The sequence below is a fragment of the Streptopelia decaocto genome (genome assembly GCF_964273445.1).
Source record: "Streptopelia decaocto genome assembly, chromosome: 6".
Taxonomy (NCBI): domain Eukaryota; kingdom Metazoa; phylum Chordata; class Aves; order Columbiformes; family Columbidae; genus Streptopelia; species Streptopelia decaocto.
In genome coordinates, this window is record NC_138660.1 from 68412138 (window position 1) to 68427871 (window position 15734).

General features: G+C 48.2%; 1 protein-coding gene across 3 annotated transcripts in view; it reads left to right on the forward strand.

Moving 5' to 3' along the window:
* TANC1 (tetratricopeptide repeat, ankyrin repeat and coiled-coil containing 1) overlaps window positions 1–15730 on the forward strand; it is a 72217-nt gene extending 56487 nt beyond the window's left edge. For all 3 annotated transcript variants that reach the window (XM_082056424.1, XM_082056426.1, XM_082056425.1), the window contains 14 exons: window positions 546–1153; window positions 1856–1964; window positions 2180–2302; window positions 3162–3398; window positions 3897–4073; window positions 5941–6019; window positions 8267–8400; window positions 8865–8988; window positions 9104–9279; window positions 10772–10904; window positions 11428–11519; window positions 12304–12450; window positions 12804–12904; window positions 13204–15730. In XM_082056424.1, the coding sequence (XP_081912550.1) occupies window positions 546–1153; window positions 1856–1964; window positions 2180–2302; window positions 3162–3398; window positions 3897–4073; window positions 5941–6019; window positions 8267–8400; window positions 8865–8988; window positions 9104–9279; window positions 10772–10904; window positions 11428–11519; window positions 12304–12450; window positions 12804–12904; window positions 13204–14521 (3558 nt within the window). In that variant the 3' untranslated portion in view covers window positions 14522–15730. The remainder of the gene's footprint in view (window positions 1–545; window positions 1154–1855; window positions 1965–2179; window positions 2303–3161; window positions 3399–3896; window positions 4074–5940; window positions 6020–8266; window positions 8401–8864; window positions 8989–9103; window positions 9280–10771; window positions 10905–11427; window positions 11520–12303; window positions 12451–12803; window positions 12905–13203) is intronic.
* Window positions 15731–15734: the final 4 nt, after the last annotated feature.

Sequence of the window (15734 nt, forward strand, 5' to 3'; positions counted from 1 at the left end):
AAACTGGTGTTCAGGTGAAGCTGTTGAAGTGGCTGTGCCATGGTTGGTACTTACCTGAAACAAAAGGGGCTGTAGATGTGTGGCTGGTGCCTTTCTGGTACATGGTTACTGGAAGATGTAACAATGAGGTTATTTTCTCTCCTGTCAATTGCAATATTTCTTAATAAATCATGCCTCCTATAAATCATGACTCCTTCTACCTCCCCTTGTTCCCGGGCCTGTTCCATGGTCCAGTTCTGGCAACTCTTTTCTGTTCCCTTAGCTGTGAAGTTTTCGCTTCTGCAGCTCGTTCCCTTCGGTTGCCTCGCTGAGCTTGCTCATTAAAATATTTGAGACCTTCCAATGAAAAATGATGAGATGTAGAAATATTGTTCTATCCGTTAGCAGGGGACAATGTCTGTAAAGCTGTTCCATAGGTACTGGATTTCTTTTCAACCTGTCTGGTACTCGTTACAGAAGAGAAATCCAGCAAAGATGCGTTGTTTCAGTGCTGGAATGCTGTAATGCCTGTGGTGGTGTTTTCTTTCTCCTTTTTTCCCTCACAGGAGGTAGTAAGTTCACTGCCCTTTATCGCAGTATCTCTGGACAACTTTCCAGACAACAAAGAAATTCACGATGACTTGAATGCTTATATTCAGTACAGAATAAATAACAGCCAGGAAATTGTGAACAACATATCTTTAAATGGAAAAGCTGATGCAGCTGTTATTGGGAAAGTGAGTAACCACTTGATCACGAGAAGCCTGGGATCTTATCTCTATTTGAAACTCACTCTGGATCTTTTCCAAAAAGGTCACTTAGTAATCAAAAGCGCAAGCTACAAGGTTGTGCCGGTGTCTCTGTCAGAGCTGTACTTACTGCAGTGCAACATGAAGTTCATGACAAACTCTGCTTTTGAGCGAGCCCTGCCAATACTAAACGTGGCGCTGGCGTCCCTGCACCCCCTGACAGATGAGCAGATTTTCCAGGCTGTTAACGCAGGGCAGATCCGCGGCGAGCAGCAGTGGGAGGACTTCAGCCAGAGGATGGAAACCCTCTCGTGTTTCCTGGTCAAAAGACGTGACAAGACGCGCATGTTCTGCCATCCGTCCTTCCGGGAGTGGCTCGTTTGGAGAGCAGATGGTGAAAACACTGACTTCCTGTGTGAGCCAAGGTAGGTGAAACCTGCATAAATCATGTCCGGATAAGTGCAATTACATTCTATATAATTGGTTGCAACAATTAGTGAGAGGAGAGAGTAGTGTTAAAACACAAGCGCACCTGATTTTCCAAAAGGAACACTTCTATATATGTAGAGGTTGATTCGACCTGAAGTATCAGAGGTTACAGTGCATAATTAACTTTGTAGAATTTGCAGATTTGCATTTGACTTTGTTGCCTTCATGGGGAAGTGAGAGTATTATGTTGTTATTAATATAACAAGATCGTTAAGCATTATGTGCAGCCACACCTGTCTGCTTAGAGTGCAGGGACAGAAAGCACAGATCGTTTGGGCTCTTCTAAACATAAATGTAGTAAGACATTGTCTTCTGTCATGATATCCGTGTAGCCTTGTTTCAGTTTGATTGAGAGACCACGAATTACTTAAATTGGAGACAATAAACTGTTGTTGTTCACGCACATTCTTGCATTCTGCATCTTCCATTTTTTTCACATTCTTCAGGGTCTTATTTTCCCTGACGGGCAGAAATATTAGCAGTGTGCTTCAGCTTTGAAATTTGCCTTTGCCTTATTTGTGACGGAAGGAGTTGTGTTTGCAATGGTGTGTGTCGGTGGTCTGCCGGGCGCGGTGTGGGGTTCGGGGCGTTCCCGCTAGCACAGTGTTCACAGCAGATCTCTCTTCATCCTTCGCTAGGAGCGGACATGCTCTCTTGGCTTTCATGTTTTCTCGACAAGAAGGAAAGTTAAACCGCCAACAAACTATGGAACTTGGCCATCATATACTTAAAGCTCACATTTTTAAGGTAAAGCTTACAGCTTAATAGGTTTGATGATCTATTCATATTAATGTGTCCTAAAGATTCTCCTCTGAGTTGCTTTGATAATTTGTTAGAAGCTTACATGAAATACTTGGTAATGCTAACAAACACAATCGTTACTTCTCTTTATACTGATGAGATACGGATATAAATAGCATTTCTAATCCTATAGAGAGACTTCTGTTGTGTGATTGCTGTAGGGCCTCAGTAAAAGGACCGGAATGTCGTCCAGCCAGCTGCAGGCGCTGTGGGTGGGTTACAGCGCCGAGGGGCTCTCTGCCGCCCTCGCTTCCCTGAGGAACATCTACACGCCCAACGTGAAGGTAGGAGAACGCGCGGCGCTTGGTCTGCCCTGCGCCTGCGCCGCTGATGAGTGATGGAGCTCCTGCAACCTTTAGACGCAGAAAAGCCACCGCTGTCATCTGTAACGAACCCCTTTAGAACAAGTCTTCCTGTGCTTTTTTAAGCTGTTGTGAAAAGTCCAGGGCGGTTTCCCTCGCTCGCTCTGACGGAAGGTTCCACCCTGCGCCCGGTGTGGCCGCGCTCGGTGGCACAGACAGGCGTGCGGCTGCGTTTTCGGGGGCTCAGACGCTCCTGACTGCTGGACAGATTTGTTTTCAGCCGTGTTTTCTACTATGGGGAAGTATCAAGGGAACTGTAAAAGGGGAAATACTGTGGGAGCGAAGGATGTCAGAACCTGGCACTATCGTTTGAATCCCTGGGTTGTGGATAAGGAAATGGAAGCCGGCAAGCTGCAGTTTTAGCCAGTGCTAAGCCTTTGATTGGAGATTGGTGTGTGCGTGCACACACGCAGCTCTGCTAGTTCCTGACGTTGTTCGGTATGCAGTCTGGTTCTTTATTAATGGAGTCAGCTCCATGAATCTGCAGAGCAGTAGCAAGTGACACAGATGAAACTGTGGTGAGAGAGCAGCGAATCTGAATTTCAGGGAAGCAGTGAGTCTTCTGTTAGGTGTTCGTAGTTCAGTAATTCAGTAAACTGTTTGCTAACTGATTATTTTAAACTTTCATATTGCTATATATGTGACAAAGTCGATGTCTGCCAATAAAATCTACATCAAAATTAGAGAGTAATCTATGAGTACCTGAATCAAGATGTTAAAGTCTCTTCATAAATTCAGAAATATCTGAATTTAAAATGGTTTTTTTTACATTAAATTTTAGGTGAGTCGGCTGCTGATCTTGGCAGGAGCAAATGTGAACTACAGGACTGAAGTACTAAACAACGCTCCGGTGCTGTGTGTTCAGTCGCACCTGGGACATGAAGAAGTGGTCACTCTCTTACTCGAATTTGGAGCTGCTATAGATGGAGCTTCGGAGAACGGGATGACAGCCCTGAGTTACGCAGCCGCTGCGGGTCACCTGAGCATCGTGTCACTGTTGTGCAAGAAAGGTGCAAAGGTGAGCTGGTGCACAGACTACAGGATTTGCAACCAAAAAATCATGCAAAGGCATAAGAAAACTGTCATTGATTACATGATTATATAGTTAACATACGTGGACCCGGTCCACTGATCACAGCCTCTGGCCCATCCGCTCAGCCCGTTTTGGGTGCACCTCGCTGCACTTACGTAACCTTGCATAACGTGGGGCGTCATGGGGCAGACACGGCGGCCCTGCCCCGTCGCCACGGCACCGCCTCACCGGAGGCTGCCGGGCCGGTTAAGCGTGATTCCCCCGTAAACCTGCACTGACTGCTCCGAGCACCTTCGTGTCCTTCGTGTGTTCGGAATTAGTCCAGGACTGATTTCTCCACCGCCTTCCCAGGGACAAGGGGCGGCTCTCTGGCCCGCGGTCCCCAGCCCCCTTGCCCCTGCAGACAGCGGCCCGATGCTCTCAGGAGCTGCTCTGGGGGCCGTTCCTGCACCGCCATTAACTGCGCGTTTCTCCCCGCTGCAGGCTGACTGCGTGGACAAGAAGGGGCAGTGTGCGCTGGTGCACAGCGCGCTGCGCGGGCACCGCGACGTGCTGCAGTTCCTGCTGGCTCTCTGGGGCGCCGCGGCCCCCCCGGCCCCGCGCAGGAGGCAGGTGCTGCAGCAGGCGCTGACGGCGGCCGCCAGCATGGGACACGGCCAGGTGCGCTGCGCTCGCGGCCCGGGGACCCGCCCCATCGTGCAACAGTGCTTGCAGCTATTGTAAAGAAGTTCTGCTTTTAAAAGCACAACTGTTGAAACTTCTGACGTTTGAAGTAGTTTACACATTTGTAGCGGCTGTTTTAAATGCTGTACTTAATTATCCAATAACATTATTTGCTTCAGGATTTGTATTATCTGTAACTTTCTGTCTGCCTTTCCTGTCTGTTGTTGGAAGCTGTCCCAGGTCTCCGTGGCAGTGATGCTGTTCTGTGTCAGCGATCCACCCCAGTCTGTGTCTGCGTTAGGGCGAACTGGTTTTTCAGAGTATAACAAATGGCATATTGCACGTGCTGGCACTTTTCAACCTGATGCGCGTGTCAGGTTACAGACTTAGCTTAAGGTCACAGCAGAAATGCGGATTGTCTGCATGTTCATGACGGAGTGTTTGCCAGCATTACAAGATGATTCAGTAAAAGGAACACTGGAAGTAAACATATACTCAAAATGCTTTAGAGATTTAGGTAATACAAAAGTATGTCTTGTGTTCATTGGGAAAATAAATCTTAACCTTGATATAAAGTGATCAGTAAGTAAAGGTACTTGAGTAGAGATCACACTGCTCAGGCTGGTGGAGTTTCCTGTGTGTGTTATAAGTGATGTACCACAAGGGAAACTTAAAATCTATTCCATAAAGCCATTTAATAGTTACTGACTCTAATTCTATTTTTTAATTGCTGTAAGATCAAGAATCTGATCTTTGAAGTTGTTTACATTATTCAGACACAGAAGTGTCTGTGTGCAGTTAATGTATGGTATGATACATAAGCTGCTGCTGTCTCACAATGTAAATTTGAGGATTCTGAACTATTAACTTGAATTTACAGATAATTCCTTCACTCTCAGAAAAGCCCTTCTGTGATATCCACTGAGTCAATGAGAGCAGTCAGCTCCTGAGAATCAGCAAAATAGGTTAAATTAATCGCAAATACTTACCTGAAAATGTCCGTCTTTTTCCATTGTAGGACACTAAGAAGCCTAATTCTTCTTAGTTGGAAAAAAAGACCTGTCTGTTTAATGAATTTCAAACAAATTATAGCATTTTAACTTTAGAATCTCCATACATTGTATACAGCGCCTCTCAGACAGGCAGATGCCTGCGGACCGTGTCTGTCCTGCCTGTGCTCTCCCGCGGCACCGCGGGGCTCGCAGCGCGACTGCCCCCCCGTCGCAGCCTCGGCCGCCGTGGCCCCGCCGGGCAGTTCCAAACAGCCGCTGGGAGATACGGGAATTCAAAGAGCTCTTACTAGCAGGGGGTTACAAAGCAGAGGCTTCCTGAACGAAGTAGGAGCACAGCAAAGCTTCATTTTTAACTTGTCTGAAGTTTAAACTGTAGTAGATTACAATGCATGCTCGAACCATTTGGAAAAAGGCTACAGTATAAACCGTGTAAAATGAGAAACACAGCAATGGCCATTTTACAAGATGTATGCGAACAGTGTCTCCTTTTCCCTTTGTTTTAGACAGTCTGGAGCGTTCTCGCTGAACTGGGCTGCCCCGGCGCTCAGCTGGGGCTTTGTTTGTCTGGCTGGCTCTGGTGTATGTAGGTCACATAGGAGCTCATTAAATCATCCTCATGAAAACACCCTGCACCAATTAACAGAAGGGCACTGGGCTTGTTTTTAAACTAGTAATAGTTGCAATAACATTTTATCAAGTTGTACTAAAATCCTGCTGAACCTGCTTTGATGGAATATGAGCAATGTGAATTTTAATGCACTAAGAGAGAAACAATCTCCCATGTTGTACAGCTTTCCTGTGGCTGTGGTGCAACGGATGGTTTTGTGACCCTGCATCTCTGGTTTTGACAGGTGGTGTGTTACCTCTTGACAGCTCAGAAGGACCACGGAATAGACATCAATGACACTGATGCCTTGTGGGGAGAAACAGGTATGTGTGTTCTCCTGTTTTCTAATTGAGTTGCTCATTTAGGAAGTAAGAGTATTACATTTTGATTTTTAACATTTTTCTGTCATAATAGTCACGGGAAAATATCAGTTTTAATAATGAAATGCAGTTTGTAAGTACAGAGGTTTTTAACTTCTTAAATCTACTCATATATTGAAGAGTTATTGTGTATTAAAATTACTGTACATTACTGACTTCCTAATTAAATAGAAACCTGTCTGCGGCCATACAATGCGCCAGGCTTCAGTGCAGAGCTGCATAGGGTTACCTGTAAATGTCGCTGGTTTCCAGGAAAAGCCGGGCAGGCGGTGGCCCCGTCTGTTCTGACGGGCGGTGGCCCCGTCCGTTCTGAGGGGGCGGTGGCCCCGTCCGTTCTGGCGGGGGATGGCCCCGTCCGTTCTGAGGGGGCGGTGGCCTCGTCCGTTCTGGCGGGGCAGCGCCCCGTCCGTTCTGGCGGGGGATGGCCTCGTCCGTTCTGGCGGGGCAGCGCCCGCAAGACGTGCCTTTGGACGGATGGGAAATGCCAAGTATTTTTTACAGACAGACTGTAAACGGTGCAGCCTGCAGCTTTTTTACCATCTAGCATCTCAGTTTCATTGAACAGCTGAGATTGCACAAGCAGGAGCGAAAATGGTGTCTTGTAATGATTGTCAGTAGCCCCTTCACATACTGGAGAAGCAGAACTGCCTCTGGCTGGTGGGCTTATCCAAAATATTCATAAAGATTCCTTTGAAACTACAAACTGTGCCCATGATACAGTCGTTATCTTTGCGACTCATGTTTTTATTAGCCAGAGAATGCCTGTGGCATATTGATCCAACTTGATTCCGACCGAGGTGAGTCCCAGAGCAGTCAGGGAGCCCTTGTGAGCGGCGCAGCAGAGCCGCGGGGTGTGCGCAGCGCGGGTGCCGCTGTGTGTGTGTGTGTGTGTGTGTGTGTGTGTGTGTGTGTGTGTGTGTTCAGAGCAGCGCGGGTGCCGCTGTGTGTGTGTGTGTGTGTGTGTGTGTGTGTGTGTGTGTGTTCAGAGCAGCGCGGGTGCCGCTGTGTGTGTGTGTGTGTGTGTGTGTGTGTGTGTGTGTGTGTGTGTGTGTGTGCAGAGCAGCGCGGGTGCCGCTGTGTGTGTGTGTGTGTGTGTGTGTGTGTGTGTGTGTGTGTGTGTGCAGAGCAGCGCGGGTGCTGCTGTGTGTGTGTGTGTGTGTGTGTGTGTGTGTGTGTGTGTGTGTGTGCAGAGCAGCGCGGGTGCCGCTGTGTGTGTGTGTGTGTGTGTGTGTGTGTGTGTGTGCAGAGCAGCGCGGGTGCCGCGGTGACGCTGTGTGTGTGTGTGTGTGTGTGTGTGTTCAGAGCAGCGCGGGTGACGCTGTGTGTGTGTGTGTGTGTGTGTGTGTGTGTGTGTGTGTGTGTGCAGAGCAGCGCGGGTGACGCTGTGTGTGTGTGTGTGTGTGTGTGTGTGTGTGTGTGTGTGCAGAGCAGCGCGGGTGACGCTGTGTGTGTGTGTGTGTGTGTGTGTGTGTGTGTGCAGAGCAGCGCGGGTGACGCTGTGTGTGTGTGTGTGTGTGTGTGTGTGTGTGTGTGCAGAGCAGCGCGGGTGACGCTGTGTGTGTGTGTGTGTGTGTGTGTGTGTGTTCAGAGCAGCGCGGGTGACGCTGTGTGTGTGTGTGTGTGTGTGTGTGTGTGTGTGCAGAGCAGCGCGGGTGACGCTGTGTGTGTGTGTGTGTGTGTGTGTGTGTGTGTGTGTGTGCAGAGCAGCGCGGGTGACGCTCTGTGTGTGTGTGTGTGTGTGTGTGTGTGTGTGTGTGCAGAGCAGCGCGGGTGACGCTGTGTGTGTGTGTGTGTGTGTGTGTGTGTGTGTGCAGAGCAGCGCGGGTGACGCTGTGTGTGTGTGTGTGTGTGTGTGTGTGTGTGTGTGTGTGTGTGCAGAGCAGCGCGGGTGACGCTCTGTGTGTGTGTGTGTGTGTGTGTGTGTGTGTGTGCAGAGCAGCGCGGGTGACGCTGTGTGTGTGTGTGTGTGTGTGTGTGTGTGTGTGTGCAGAGCAGCGCGGGTGACGCTGTGTGTGTGTGTGTGTGTGTGTGTGTGTGTGTGCAGAGCAGCGCGGGTGACGCTGTGTGTGTGTGTGTGTGTGTGTGTGTGTGTGTGTGTGCAGAGCAGCGCGGGTGACGCTGTGTGTGTGTGTGTGTGTGTGTGTGTGTGTGTGTGTGCAGAGCAGCGCGGGTGACGCTGTGTGTGTTCAGCCCTGACAGCCGCGGCGGGCCGGGGGAAGCTGGACGTGTGCGAGCTGCTGCTGGAGCGCGGGGCGGGCGCGGGCAGGAGCAACCGGCGCGGCGCCCCCCCGCTGTGCTGCGCCGTGCGCCACGGACACCGCCAGGTCAGCACCGCGGCCCCGCTCTCGGCCTCTCGCGAGTCCCCGTGCGGGTTCTTACACGCGTTTGCACCAACCTCTAAGGATCGTGTTCAGCAGCTCACTTTGTATCACTTTAAATAAGTTAAAAAGGCTTCGAACGTGCATGGGCCACACGACAACCTTAGTTATAGTGTACCTGAAAAACAATACATGGGAGTTTAAATATTTGATTTCCAAGAGCGAGAACAGAGGCAATTTCAGATCCCCTGCCCTGCTGCTGTGTTAGTGGGGACCCCCGGGGTCTGGAGCCGCTCGCGCCGCCTCCTGCCGGGACAGCCCCGGGCCGCGTGCAGTTTAGACCTCAGCTGCATGGATTTCTCAGGGATTGCTCTAAATAACACCTCAGTCCTCCTCCTTCAAAGATCTTGCTACTGTGACTGAAACTCAGATCTGCCGGTTTATTTTTCAATGGCCATTTTCCGTTGCAGATTGCCCAGCTTCTAGTGGAGCATGGGTCTGATGTGAATGTGAGCGACAAGCAAGGCCGAACTCCACTTATGGTGGCTTCTTGTGAAGGACATCTGAGCACTGTGGAATTTCTGCTTTCTGAAGGTAGAAAATAAATAGTGGGTCAAGGCAGCACAGCTGTGCTAGAGACTGCATGAGCTGGGTAATTTTGCCTATTAAACAGGACGTCTTCATAACAAAAGTTGTTTTAATTTTGCAGGTGCAGCTATTTCATCTGTGGACAAAGAAGGGCTGACAGCGCTGAGCTGGGCCTGTCTCAAAGGGCACAGGGACGTGGTTCAGTATTTGGTTGAGAAAGGAGCAACAACTGATCAGACAGACAAAAACGGACGAACACCCCTAGACCTGGCAGCCTTTTATGGAGATGCCGATATCGTAAGTAGAACGAACAGTAGAAAAACTAAGCATGTATGGAATACAAAACAAAGCTTAGAAAAATATTGCCAACCAAAACAGAAAGGAAATTGGAAGGAGTAGTCAGCACTGTGAGCATCGTGAGTGCAGTGCAGCATTTACTCAGAAAAGCATTTTCTAGATCCGGTTTTAGTACCGAGGTAGTTGTGGTAAAGTCCAGCATTATGCTGTTATGTTTTACAGTGTGCTGTTGCACTTCATCGTGAGTTTTAAATCTCAATAAAAAGTAGCATTTACAATTCCTGTGTTGGATCAAACTGGAATAAAAACCCAGCCTGTGGGACATGAAAGGCAAATACATGTCTTGTTCGGGCTGTGTAGAGCTGCCCAGGTACCTGGGCTGACGGGCCCGTCGCGCGGGTGCGCGCTGGAGCACGGAGAACAATGCCAGAGGAGATGAAACGCACAAAGGTTTTGCTTCCCCGTCCCAAGGCAGCAGTACTTGTCTTTAATAGGTATCTTGCATGCTTTGCATGATGGGGAGAGAACTGTTAGAAATCCTGACGCTTTTTGCCCTGCGGAGATGGCACTGAGCACCTCCCGGTGTTACTGTCCACTCTGTACATGTGCAAATACAAGACCCGAGGCGTCGATTCATTTTTTCTCAGTTTGTTCCACAGGCCATTTCAGAAATGGGACAACAACTGAAGTTCCTTTTTCAGTCCTGTACCTTTCTCACATACGAACTTCTTCCTCTGTAATAAATGTTACAAGAATTTAGGGCATTGTAGGTGAAATGTTTCTGAATCTGAAATGGACCATGCATGCAACTGACATCAAAAGTATACAATAAGTTTAAAGCCTGTGATTTAGAATTCTCTGTATCTCTAAAATCACAGATATTTTAAGTGATTGTGTGTTTGTTCTCCTGCCGTTAAGCACAGTTCAGAGCCTGAGCAGACAGGACGCGGGTTCCACGGGGCGCTGAAGGACGCGCTCGGGCGCGCGGGCGCTGTGGGCAGACGGAGCTCCCGCCTGCGGGAGGAACAGCAAGCGCAGGCTCTCCAGCCAGCGCTCTGGTTACGGAGCTCACACACAGCGCCCTGCTGGAAACGGCAGCTCTTGAGCAGACACGCTGCTGTACAGTGCAGCTTGCTATAGCACATCAAGTCCCATTCTCCCTTAGTCAGAATTAACTTGAAGCTGTAAATAAGCCCTTAGATTTGGTGCTGCCTGTAACTGACTTTTGCCAGAAGTCGCATCCTGGGGCTGTTCCTGCGGCCGGGGGTGTTTCTGGGTGACACCGGGTGTCCAAGCAGGAACGTCTGTCCTGCTGGGGAGCGAGGGACGTCCCGACTCCCGGACACCCGTGTCTGCAGTGGTTTTAAAGTGCTGTTAGCGTTCTATGGGCTCAGTGTGCTTCGAGGAAGATGAGGCTGTAGCTTCAGTATTTCACTGTTCTGCCTCCCCTACCAAAACCAATGTCTCAAGGCTGTCCTGTTTCTTCTCGCAGGTGCAGTATTTGGTAGAGAAAGGAGCAACGATCGAGCACGTCGACCACAGCGGGATGCGGCCGCTGGACAGAGCCATCGGCTGTCGCAACACGGCCGTGGTGGTCACGCTGCTGAGGAAGGGAGCCAAACTGGGTGAGTAAAGCTGCCTGTGCTCGGAGAAACCACATTATTGAAATTGTAGTACCTTTAAATCATCACTTATTTCTATTTGAGTGCTACATATGATCAAATATGGGTCCTGTACTTAGGCCTGAACTTTCCCAGGGCAGCGCTGGAGTCACCGTCCCTGGAGGGCTGGACAGGCGGAGATGAGGTTCTCAGGACACGGGGCAGGGACAGGGCTGGGTTATGGGTGGACTCCATGATCTTAAAGGTCTTCTCCAACCACAACAGTTCTGTGATTCTGTGCTAGTCTATACTGGCTTTAGAGCAGGGGGGAAATGAATTGGACCATGTAACATCCGGCTGCTGTCTGCGCGGGGCAGGAGAGGGCAGGTATGGATATATATGTATTTTAAATACATGCGCACACACTCATCATAGTTCCATGCAGGTGGAGTATCTACAGCAGTAGGATTAGGCTTTCTAGTGCAAACAGATATAAGAAACACGCTTGCTTTCCTTTGGTCAGAGATCCTTAAAATTTAATTTGCAGGAAATGCAGCATGGGCAATGGCCACCTCGAAACCCGACATTCTCCTTATTCTGCTGCAGAAGCTGATGGAAGAAGGAAATATACTGTACAAAGTAGGTAGATTTTTATTTTTTCTAATATCAGAACATTATAATTGGACTTTTGTCTGCAAGTAGATTTAAGTTCTTTATAGCTCCTGTTCAAACAAGGTGTCCTTGCATATCCTCTCATGTTGGGGATGAGCCCAAGAAATCTTGAGAACCCGAGGAAAGAATCATTGAAAACTTCTGTGTAAAACAAATAAATAAATAACAATTTAAAGCTGGATAAGTACATTTTCTTTCTGTTGAGCAAGTCGCTCTGTGAACGTTTGTAGCAGTCAGTTGCATCTTTAGAGCAGCTCAGTACATAAGGTGCTCGTGTGGACGCGCCTTGTTGAACTAAGGGACCTTTGGGCATTTCCTTTTCCTCAGAATCGTGGCTTTTTGTGTCCACACAAACAGTCCACCAGAGGACACGTTCTACTAGAACATCTGGGCCTTAGAGTCTGAATCAACTACACCAGCAGATATTTGACTGTTCTCTTTAAAAAGTAAAGACAGATACAAATAATTAATTGTATCATGCAGGAATTGTACATACGTGAATATTTCTGGTGGAAGTACGGTGTATTAATGCAAATATTATCCTGGTGAAAGGTCCGAGTTTAGAAACAAACCCAGCTCTAGTTACACGCAGGTTCTCTCGGTTGTGTGTATGGGCGATCCATACTGTACGAAGTCTGGCTCTGTTCCGTTCGCAGAGCACCTGTTGGTAGATGTCAAATCTAAACGTGCTTTTTCGCAGCAGTCTGGCAGTGTTGAGTTTGTGAAAGCCTCTCTTTCCCCGCATGTGTAGAAAGGCAAGATGAAGGAGGCGGCGCAGCGCTATCAGTACGCCCTGAGGAAGTTTCCAAGGGAAGGATTTGGAGAAGAAATGAAAGCGTTCAATGAGCTCAGAGTTTCATTATACCTGAATTTATCACGGTGTCGCCGAAAAACAAATGTAAGCTCATGCTGTTCACCTGTTGCCCCTCTGGTCTTTGGTTTAACCAACAATTCACTAAGCTTGTATTCTGTGTTCTTGTTAAATGAAGAGCAGGTGCATTACACCTAGTGCAATTCTTCTCTGGAAGCCTCACATACCGTATCAAAGCAAGCTCTGGACTAGGCCAGCCCATTCCCGATTTTCTTGTTTTCCTCTGGATTCCTGGGGCTTTAACTGCTCTTGCTGGCTGGTAAAGGTGACTTTTGATGCTGCAGAAGCCATCAGTGCCTTTGAAGCAGTGCTGTGACTAAAGAGCGTGCAGCTTGCTTTTACCATCGCTGTGCACTGAGTACCTTTGTTTAAATTATCAGGACTTCGGTATGGCTGAAGAGTTTGCTACCAAGGCATTGGATCTGAAACCCAAGTCTTACGAAGCCTATTATGCCAGAGCGAGAGCCAAGAGGAACAGCAGGTACTGTTTGATTCTGTGCATCTGCCTGCGCAGATTTTTTATTTACCTTCAAACACTTTGAATAACTGTTTTTCTTTTCCGCTAGTTGTATTTGGAATTTGCAACAGAAGTTGTTTTCCGCGTGCACTTTCCACTTGCATTAGGTCTCTGTATCAGTTAAAGCCAACCAATCCCAAAAAGCAGTACTGAATACTCCTTTGGATGATTATTAGGCAGTCCAGAAAGTAACTCATTGCAATGCTGAGAACCAGATCTGCCCTGGGTTTTCATGAAGTTTGTTTTTTTGTTTTCCTAACCAGGAAGCTCCTTGCTGCTCTTGCTGATCTACGAGAAGCCACACAGCTGTGTCCCAGCAATCAAGAGATAAAACGCCTCCTGGCTCGAGTGGAAGAGGAATGCAAACAGTTCCAGAGAGCACAGCAGCAGAAGCATCAGTCCCCACAGCTACTGCAGCAAATGAACAGCTCCGATAATGAGGAGGAGAGCCCTGCACAAGGTGTGAATGACACTTGTAATCTCCAGGACAGGGAGGAAGAACTGCCCCACGCCGAGGACTCTGCTTCCTCTGCACAACGGCTGCCGCGTTCCGTAGCGGCTGCGTCGTACGGCAGGACCCTTCAGGAAGGTGCTCAGCAGAAAGCTGGAACGGCGTCCCCTCAAAGCAGAGCCGGCAAGAAATACCTGAGAGAGCCAGGGTTGATCGTGCAGCCGACAAAGCAGGCACAGATCGTTAAAACGAACCAGCACCTGAGCTCCAGCCAGCCCGGAGCAAGAATGGGAAGCAGTCAATGTCATACAAAGACACAATCGTCCTTCCAGCATCTTCCCCAAAGTCCCTTGCCGGTCCGACACGCTAAAATTCAGCATGTGGATGGGACAAGCACGCTATCATCTGGAAGTGTGCCCACAGGTGCTAGTGCTGAACTGTACAACGAGTTCATCTCCAGCCAGTGTTCCTGTTCGCAGCACGATGAGAGTCTCTCCTCTCACTCTTCTAGAACTGCGGACAGGTTAACAGCCCCTACTCAAAAGAATTTCAGTGAAGGGAGGCAGCAAGGTCCTGGAACCAGTGCAGTCTCTGCTGCTTCTCCGTCCAGTAGTGTGGTTCTTGCCAGCTCAACCAGCAGCTTAACCTCGGCCGGTAGCTTTTCAGATAGTGTTAAGGGCCCAGACGTTCGACTCAAGGAGAACATTAACCAAGTTCAGGGTTCCATTGCTGAACACAGACCTCGCAACACCCCGTTCATGGGGATCATGGATAAGACGGCACGGTTTCAGCAGCAGAACGCCCAGGCCAGCCGCACGTGGCACTCTCAGGCAGCGGATGGGCCAGCAGCAGCTTCTGGGGGCATTCAGTCCTCAAACTCTGAGCTCTCAGTCAGACAGCACCAAACTAAAACCTCCTCTGCCGGTGCTGCCCCAGGAGGTGGCAACCAGAACGGTGTGCAGGCTAAAGAGCGCGACGAGCTGCAGTGCCAGGTCTCTGCCCACCCCCCCGACACAGCTCCTAACCCCGCTGCACACTTACACCCCGATGCTCTGAGTGGTAAGGAAGCCCATCTCAGCCATGTCACGGCTGCAAAACCAAAGCGATCATTCATTGAATCAAATGTATAAGTATATTTTTTGTATATTTACAAGATTGTAACAAACTTAGCTCATAGCATCATGGCCTGTTATTATACTTCTATACGAATTCCACCTGGCTGGTCAGTGGTTTGGGCAGCAGCCCATGCCAGCCAGTACGTATGGGGAACAACCACTTGAAACTGTCCCTGCCATCGCGGGCCAGTCAGTAACTGGAATGGCAAATCCATGCAGAGAGTCAGTCGGGATCATCAGGCCACCAAACTGGGACCTCAAGCAGAAAAATGTTACCTTTACCATTAGGTAAGACTCTCCTTTTCCATAGGGCTTTCATCTTGGCTTTTGGCTCTAGTCCATCTCACCACTTAGATAATCATCGTGCCTCTATAATGCTTGAGTGTTTACTGCTCAAAACAGTGTTCAGGAAGATCTCTGCTGCTTAATACTCAGATCTGTATATGTATGGGCTTTTTTAAAATCAGATAGAGTATTTTATCACTTTTCTAGTGGGCTCTAATTTGGGTTGCATGATGTACATTTAGGAAGCATAAATAATTTGTGTATGAGTAAATATAAGCAGCCATGTTTTGACATGTAAATATAACTATTTTTCGTAACTAGGAGAAATCAAGTAAAATAAACAGTGACATTTGCATGTGTATTGAAAGGCTTTGACCATATTGGTTATTGCACTGAAGAACATGATATTATGGCATATTAACAATAATCGCACTTTATATAGTTTATCTAATCACCTTTGGGTGCTATCTTAAAGCAAAATGATTTATTGTTTATTTGTGAAAAAGGTACAGCAGTGAAGCGTTTAGTAAGTGTTTTCATGAGAAACCCAAGAGATGGAGGGAGTGAAGATGAAAGTTTGAGGAAAAAGTGTATGTGCGGTTGCATGACAGGATGAGGTTGTGAAGCTGTTTTGGAGGAAACAATGTTTTGTATCAGCAAGAACGTTCTGACAATAGGGGCAGTGACATTCCTGAGCGCACCGAGTCGCAGCGGCCACTTGACAGGAGTCACGTCTGGTTTGTATGCAGTGTTTTCTGTACATTGTAAACAGCCGTACCCATTTTTACAAATTCTGAGTTTGCATCATTATGCTTTAGCTTATTTATTGGTTACTGTTTCTTTGATATTTTGTACAAGTCCTATATTAGTCTTGCCCTCTAGTTCTATTTTTGCACAGCTACTGTATTTTTCCCATACAAAATAAAGATTATTAATATACCTG